Below are 8425 nucleotides of genomic sequence, written 5' to 3' on the forward strand. Positions count from 1 at the left end.
TCCCTGCTGGCGCGTTAACCACCAAGATTTGCCCGATAGGCAAGGCAGGGAATAACAGTGTTTGAGGCTGAATGTGCAGCCAGAGCACACTGCAGTGTTTAAATAATCCTTCTGTCCCCAGCTGCACAGCAGACTTGCTACATCTTGTGGCTGAGGAAGCATCTTCTCCAGAGGTGCTAAACACCTGGCATCTTTTGTTCCTTTTTGGGCTGATGAAAACTTCACTCTCGAGTAGAAGGATAAAGATTTCATTCCTTGTGCTGTAAGTATATACAGTATAGAATCTAAATGTATTACCTAAAAAATGAATACAAAATAAATCTAGAACCAAAGGCATAGTTCGATGGACCAGGACAGAAATTTAGGATCTAAAAAACAAGCCTGATTTTACACTAAGACAGATTTTTTTTTTTTCTCCAAATGTGAACACAAAGATGACATCAATTAATACTAGATAATTTATAACATAGTAATGACTACAAAATTGCATATACTGGATTTATTGAACAATAACAGCTTACCCAATTTTGGAATTTCAAAATAATTAATCATATTATGTGGACTCTAGTTTAGTGACATTTTATGATTATTCACAGTAATGGAAAAAAGTAAACTCTGCAACCATTCAGACCATGCAAGAACTTGTATCTTCTAACACAGCTGAACAGATGGGAACTTCTCTAAATGAAACATCATATTTAAAATGTTTTATTTTGTTAACAATAAGTTAGTCTGTGGCATCAATGATCAACTAAACACTAAAGACAGTGTGCAGATAGATTGTCTACATACTGATCAGAAAGGCAACATCATTGCTATCTTCATAAAAATTGAAGAAATGCTAATGAACTTATATACATATATCATTTTCAACAATATGAACAACACCGAGCAGAAGAAATGTACTTCCACATTTCCCCAGTTTTTCTATTAAATAAGGCAATAATAAAAAGCGTAGTGTCACAACCACCTCCTTACAACTCTGAGCCCTGCATTATGTCAGGAGTCAGTATCCAAAGAGGAATGTGCAAAAACAAACATTTGGATTTGCACTTTGATTCTTCATTGTGTAAAATTAAAAAAAAAACCAAGCAAACCAACAACTGTTTCAGATTCCACTGTTAGGAAAAACAAAAGAAAAGCTTCTGGGAGTAGCCAAACTGACAAAGCTGTCCTTTCAACCCGTGGCACCATTTGGAATATCTTGAGCATCTGCTAAATGTAGTTTTTGACTGAAGCAAACCATTAAGGAATAACATTTTCACGTACAGATAAGGTATAAACAAGATAGCAGTGTTACACGACACTATGCCTAGTCCTGTGACGGGTATGCACCAGCCCAGATGAATTCAGTTCTATTAAGTCCTACGCTAGTTCTCAATCAGCAGATTAATCTTCCTCGAGGGGACTTAAGCGTGAGGTATCTCCAGAACTGGCTGGCAGATCAAGAGGGATGGCAAATTATTTTTATCACTATTATGTGATATTATTATCACAGTCCACTCGTGTTCTTTATGAGACTTAGCCTTAAACAGCTTTCCAGACACAGAGAATGTATATACCAGTGCAGTATCTTAGGTCCCACACCAGAGTCCCACCTTCCTCAATGCATACAAAGTGTTTAACATCAGAAGGGACAAGACTGCAGTATAAACTGAATGCAACACTCCTCAGCTGTATTCCAGCTTAGTGAAAGCATGATGTAAAAGACAAGACATTTAGCTTTGTCATCTTCTGGGTGGGCTAAGTGCACACGTTTGTTCAATTACCAAAGCTCTGCTGAAGTATTTGACTCAACCACAGTCTGACCCTAGACATAAAAAAATGACGTCAGTCCACTATTCACAGTAAAATCAGTGATAAGCAGCTGCACATATTTCTAGAAAAAAGATAAGAGGTAATAGGATTCCCTTATCAATGGGACAGAACACTTTTGAATACCATAGAAGGAATATGTTTGTTCCCAAATGTCTCAGCAAGACACATGTGGGAAGACCCTGCTTCGGATGGGTTTTGCCATCAAAACCTTGTCTAGAGTGGTACACACTAGCTAAATAAATCACCATATGAAAAAGCAGCCTGTAACTGAAAGACTTAAGATCCAGTCTTTTATGCATTGAAAGAACCTAAAATCCATGCTGTACTGCAGTACTAATTTAAAAGAAAGGATGTTATTGAAGCAGTTTGACTCCTGTAAAGCAACCAGTTACTGGGGAAATACACTGTAATTTGATTACAGTTAACGATAATTATAATGCAAAATAGACCTTTCAGGAAAAGGATACATAGATGAATTCAGTTCTTCTAGCTGCAATATAAATGCAAAAAGTATCAGAAGTGGCATTTCAGTTAGTCAAATAAATGCAACAATTATACTGTTATGATGGAATGTATACATTAAAACAATGAGGGAAATCGCTAATAGCTTGGACTGAAATGTACAATTTTATTACAAAAAGCAAAGCAAACCTGCACTGAATTCCACGCCACATCTTAAGTCCCAAATTAAGTTTAAATCTGCCAATCTCAGGAAATTTAAAGAAATTTTAACAGTTTTGGGTTTTACGGAAATACACGAGAGAAAGGAGAAACTGAAAGCATAGAATACACAGATTTAAATTCCTTGTTATGTGTGGGCTTCCCCAGATGCAGGAGGATGGACCACAGGGGAGATGGTCATAGTCCCCTGGTACCCTCGCTGTCTCCGCAGATAGTTTACAGCTAGACTGCTCCACTCACCAAAACAAGCAGCAGCGGCCTACAAAAAAAGCAAACCAGGTACTGCGTTTTCGCAAAACCTAGGTGAGGGCAGGGCTCATGTCTCAGTTCATTACAGAGCCATGTTCTCCTCAACTGTAAATCACTGCCCACCTAGCAGTGTTGTTCTGCTGAGCCGAGTTCTGTGGGCAAAGCTGCGTGTGCTCTGCCTTCCCAGGACTTACATCGGACAGCAGCCTGTCCAGGTTGGAGTCACTGGCTAGTTTTCTTTTGTCTTCAGGGAGTTCTTCCAGCTCCCCGTAGAGCTCCAGATTGAGGCGAGCAAGTTTCTCCTGCATACTCCGCACATGCTCCATCTGCTCTATGGAACATTCATTTCCTAAAAGGACGAGCAACAGCTTTAGATGAAGAAACCTGAGAGAGCAATTGAAGGTGTAAAGATACAGCTTTTTACATCAGAGAAGCGGAATTTAAACATCAAATTTACACGTTAATTTGCTTTCTCAACGATTTCTCCATGTTTCACTACTGAAGTTTTTGTCATCCTGTCTGGTGTTACATTATGCTGAACTTAGGATAACCACCAAATGTACTAAACGGGCTTTTAGAATATGCCTGTTTTTTCCATACTCTGAATTTCTCTCTGGTTTAGGAAGGCCCTGTATTTTTAGCTCTAAATATGACCACAATAAACCTCCTCTCTAATTTTGATAAATTGTGGGGGTTCCTTTCTTGTAACTGATGTTCTCTTGTAAAATTGATGTGGAATTAACATGACATGCTGACCTAACACTACACTTGCAAAAGCATATATCCATCTTTCTACACAGTACAGGGGAAAAAAAGGAAGCAGAAGAGTGTCAAGATTTTTTTGAAACCCCCATCAGTTGTGTAGTAGTAAGAATAGCAAGATGCTCAGATGGAAGAGTAAGCTGGGTAAAATGCAACTTGCAGTGGATTCCATAAAAGTTGTTGTTACCAACAGTCTGAAGTTCTAATATGCTGCAAAACTAGAGGATAAACACAGTTACTTCTTATTACTCCTATACTATCGTAAATAAGTGATTTTAAACTTGGTATCTTCAATCCATAAGCTGAGGTACTGCCTTTGGTATGCCATGCTGGAAGAAATAATGACACTGCATTTGAAACCTCTCACACCAAAGACAACCTTACAATAGGACTATCATTTAAAAGTCCTGTAAGATCTATTGAATTATGTTAAAGCTCATTTCATATAGCAGAGACCAACACCACAGTCTGCCCATACAGCACATTTGTTTGCAAATGTTACCATTGTGTAGCTATAAAAGCCATTATTGTACACAGACAATTCCTGCAATTACCAAATGCTTGAAGTTTGCCAGAGTGGAAGTCATTCAGGAGACTCAGAAGTCCCCTTTCCATTTCCTGGACATCTGACACATCTGTGAGAAAAGAATGCTGGATTGGTGCTGCCTGTGCACCTTTTGCTTCGCCTCCTGGAGGTTTGGCTTTCTCTTTTATTACGCTGAAAAAAAAAAAAAAACCAAGCAAAAAACATTACTTCCTGCTTTTACTTCCACTGAGAATCTAAAACGTAAGATAAGTCTACATCTGGGCTTTGAAAATGAAATGGAAAATATGTAATACATATTTCAGTCACTCCTTCCAAGTTAAAAAACGCATCACCACTATCTGGACAGTTTGCTACTGCAAAATGAAGGATTCCAACAATGTGCTTTCCTATTAATAGTGGGACACATCAATAGAGCACACGGATGTAATGGATATCTTAATAATCTGAAGATTAAACCATTACCAACGGTAGTCTAAGCCATTACCCAACAAGGACATGTTATCTACATAAAACCACTCCAAAAGCATCTGCAAACTCTCTTTAAGCGAGAGGTAAAAACCCTCAGCAACCATACGCTCCTGTTATCGCACACACCTGTAGACTGCAATCAGTATGAAAAACAATGCATTCTAACATACACAGGAAGGTGACCCTGTCTTCAGATCAACTTTCATAGAGGTCCTTCTTCCTACCTTCACGTAACATCCAAATTTTGTACAACTCACCATCAACAGCAATCTCCCAGCCCTCTAACACATACCAAATGGAACTAGTCCATGCCTGAACAAATGTTAAATGTGCTAAATATTCTCTACAGCACCCTCTGCAGGAACACCATCAAAACTCCTGGATCCCGTACATTTTTTTTGTGTAGACATAAAATTCATTCAGAGCACCATGTGGCCCATTGAAACTACATGGATGAAAATTAATAACCATTATAAATCCAAATGAACACACAATTGATACAGAAGCTAAACACACAGTTACCAGTGAGAAGCAGCATATTCCACCTCTGACCCAGAGACGGATGGATGGACAAAGTGACTGCATCCTAACCTAATACAACTCAGGGAAGGGGCTGTTTTCATCCCCGATTTGCCCATCCATGTGTGCACGCAGCCCCCACTCACATTGGTATGGCTGCTTCTGCAGTCTCATGGTGAGTCTGTTCAGAATCTGATTCAGTGAAAAATCTTGAGCCCAAAAATAAAAATCTAGAAGGCTACGGGATATTAAAAAAAAAAAAAATCACGGGCTTAGTAAAGAGGCTTTATTTAATTAGTGAAGATAACAGGGTTTACAGCACAGTAAGTTCCACCCTTCCCTTGAATACTCCCATGCTCTGCACGTCATAAATTCTCTCTTTCCTATGCGAAATAATAATTCTTTTTCCAGCCTAACAGTTTCTGTAGTCTGTTGTATAGACCACATAGTCTATACGCTGGAATGACTTAATGGTCCAACAATTGTCTGGTTCAACTCAGAGCAATACATGTCAATTCAGGTTTAACTTTGGCTATTTCTGCTTCAATTTCAGACTTAAAGAAAGGTTTATATGCCAGAAAGGTCAGTGATTTTTTCCACCTGTGTCTGAAGTTTATTACAATATATTACCGCTCCTGGAAAACTTATTTCATTAGATTCTTGTAGATGAAGTGAAAATGAATTCAATACTCCTACTCCACTACTGTAACAGCAGTTCATCCTCACGTTGTTATGTCAATCACCACTCCCACTTGGGGAGTTTGAGAAATTGTCTGTATTACCACTGCTTGGTAAGCTTCACTTAACAATTGAGCAAGAATGTCCTCTTTCCAAAACTTAAAGCAAAAAGGACATTTTCTTCTCTAGCCGATATTGTGGGCCGCAAGAAATGAATTTCTAGTACATTCTGGAATAGTGTTGAGTCTTAATAAACTATACGGTCAGCTGCAGGCACCACCAATTTATAGCACATTTGCATTTATTACTATTTCTATCAAAATATTAACACATTTACCCTGAAGAAAAAAAGTGTATAGACTTTACATTGCATTGCAGAAATGCATTGTGTTTCTATCAGGCCAATACTTGGTCCTTGAAACAGACTATCTGTGCCAAAGAAGACAGTTCAGTATTTAATCTTCAGCTAATATTTACAGATCCATAACCTCAGCTGCCTCTCTAGCTAACATTTCACTTCTTTAAAAATCACTCTTCACTCATTTATCTACTGTATCTGCCATGCATTTTCTAACATGCAGGAAAATTAACCTTCTCAAACTGAAACAGATGCATCATCAGTAACACAAAAACTATTCCAAAACAGTACTTTCTGAAGAGCTGAATGCCTCACCCTGTGCACGAGTACGGCCTGGGAGCTACCACTGCCCCCACTGATGGGTCCCAACACAAAAAACACCCGGAAATTCCAGTTCTAGCTCATCCCGTTCAATTTATGTCCTTCATTTCCTGCCCTACTTGTCAGTTCCAACCTTGCAGTCCTGTAACATTTTATTTTTTCCTCACAGCTGTACCTCTGGGGCTCTGCTCTCTCCTATACAATGCTCACATTTGACATATTTGATCACCCAACTCTTGTTTTTCACTTGTCACATCAGGCTACCTTCTCTTCAGCTAAATTGTTATTAGCATGAGTCTACAGCATTGTGTAACATTTTATAAAGCTTACAAGAAGAGGATCAAGCACCTTCCTTTTCTGTAAAACAACCATTATATTGCATTAAACACAAACTGCTTCGCTAAAAAAAGACACATCACCAAAATGTTCATGAGTCTGAAGCTCTTTGTTTTCATTCTGTCCCAGCCATTCTGAGCATCCTTTCGACTGTCTGAGCATTGGTGGGTTTCTGGCTCTCACTTCTTGCAAGACGCTCCCAAGCTTACCGTTTTAACTTTGGTTTCTGCACTGCAGGCTGTGGGGCAGGATTTGAAAAGGCTGTACTTTTACTGACCGGCACCGAGTTTTTCTTGGAGTTAGCAACCTGAGCAGGGTGACTGGTAGATGATTTGGGGCTCCTCCTCTTGATTTTCCTTTCTTCCATTTCTTCCAATTTACTGCATCTAGACTAATTTCTTGTCCTCCAAACAGAAGGAAAAAAAGTATGGAACATCCATTTAAAATGGCATTACAATAAAAGCATGGGAAAAACAGGTCACAATGCACAGAAATACAGCATCAGAGTTTCTTCAAAGATGAGCAGTCGCCCATTTCTTCAAACAAGAGAATCCAGTATTCAGGAGAAGCTGCCCAGGCTTGCCTGATCAGCAAAACAGGCAGGAACTAAAGTTTTCTGCGTCAGCCTCAGCCGATGGGTACCTCAAAATGATCGCAAGCGTCGTGTCCTACGGATTGTTGCTAGAGAACACCGGGACTACTCAAGTCCGCGCCAATCAAAATACCGAGAAATGACGGCGGCACGAGGAGCGGCAAGGGCCGTACCAGAACTCGGCCGATGGCGTTATTGCTATTACATACGCTATTACGGGGTGCTCCCCAACAACCCCCTGGCCTGGGGAAGGGCCTCCCCCGAAGCCCCCACCCCACGGAGGCGGCAGAGGGCACAGCGATGCAGGCCCCGGGGCGCCATCGCCGCTCCCCCTGGTGAAGCCGCCACCATCCCCGGGGCAGCGACCCCCGCCCTGGGGCACGTCGCCATTTCATCAGCACGGAGACCCGCGACGCCGCCCGTCGCTCGCTCCGGGAGGAGTACGACCAACCGCCGCCCCTTCCCCCCCCGGCGAACGTGAAACGGCCGCCCACGCGCAGGCCCCGCCCTCGCCCGCCCGCTACCTGAGGGGAGGCCCCGCCCCCGCAGCCGCGCGCGGACCCCCGGCCTCGCCGGCTCCCCCAGCCAAGCGGCAACTCCGGCCCGGCGCCCAGGTCACGTGACTGCGATTCGGGGCGGAGCGGCCCGGCCGCCCCTGCGAGATGCATTGTGGGAGTGCCGCCCCTTGCCGGCGTCGTGACTACCCTTCCCAGGATCCCCCGCGGCAAACGGCGGCCGGCTGGGCGCGCGCAAAAGGGCACCGGGAGGGGCTTCCCTGCGCATGCGTGAGAGCCGACCTTCTCCCCGTACCCCCCGCGTGCGGGGGCGGGGCCGCGCGGGGCGGGGCCGGAGCAGCCGTTAACGGCTGAAAGGGGCAGGGCCCGCTCTGAGGCGGGGCTGGGCGGCTGTCTGCAGCAGCGGGGCGGGTAACAGCTCTGGTAGAGCGGGAGGAACACACCCCCCCCCGTACCCCCTCCCTTCTTCCTGCCGTACAGCTTCGCCCCCGGGGGTGAGCCAGCCAAGGTGAATGAGGAGGACCCTGCTGCCGCCTGGAGTTTGATGCGGCTCTCTGTCTTCTCCCACCTCTACGCCAGTC

At 43.0% G+C, this 8425-nt stretch overlaps 1 protein-coding gene across 2 annotated transcripts; it reads right to left on the reverse strand.

Annotated features, from left to right (window-relative positions):
• Positions 1-475: 475 nt before the first annotated feature.
• On the reverse strand, positions 476-7956 carry CCDC28A (coiled-coil domain containing 28A). 2 transcript variants are annotated; one of them, XM_075413941.1, is made up of 6 exons: positions 7854-7956; positions 6947-7141; positions 4065-4228; positions 2943-3097; positions 2286-2308; positions 476-1232 (listed from the first exon to the last, which is right to left on the reverse strand). In XM_075413941.1, exons 2-6 carry the CDS (start codon positions 7102-7104, stop codon positions 1178-1180), a joined length of 555 nt encoding a protein of 184 aa, XP_075270056.1. In that variant the 5' UTR covers positions 7105-7141; positions 7854-7956; the 3' UTR covers positions 476-1177. The 2 variants fall into 2 exon arrangements, with proteins under 2 accessions (XP_075270056.1, XP_075270055.1); XM_075413940.1 differs by lacking the exons at positions 476-1232; positions 2286-2308 and having other exon boundaries at positions 2315-3097.
• Positions 7957-8425: the final 469 nt, after the last annotated feature.

This window comes from Opisthocomus hoazin, chromosome 2 (genome assembly GCF_030867145.1).
Source record: "Opisthocomus hoazin isolate bOpiHoa1 chromosome 2, bOpiHoa1.hap1, whole genome shotgun sequence".
In the NCBI taxonomy this organism is placed as follows: domain Eukaryota; kingdom Metazoa; phylum Chordata; class Aves; order Opisthocomiformes; family Opisthocomidae; genus Opisthocomus; species Opisthocomus hoazin.

What these genes read in the sequence shown, in the direction of transcription:
- CCDC28A (XM_075413940.1), bottom strand. Translation starts at nt 7,104, where the DNA reads ATGGAAGAAAGGAAAATCAAGAGGAGGAGCCCCAAATCATCTACCAGT. An exon ending in CAGAAACCAAAGTTAAAACG is followed by an intron (nt 4,229 to 6,946) that starts GTAAGCTTGGGA and finishes TTTTTTTTTCAG; the next exon opens with CGTAATAAAAGAGAAAGCCA. An exon ending in TGGCAAACTTCAAGCATTTG is followed by an intron (nt 3,098 to 4,064) that starts GTAATTGCAGGA and finishes TCGTCCTTTTAG; the next exon opens with GAAATGAATGTTCCATAGAG.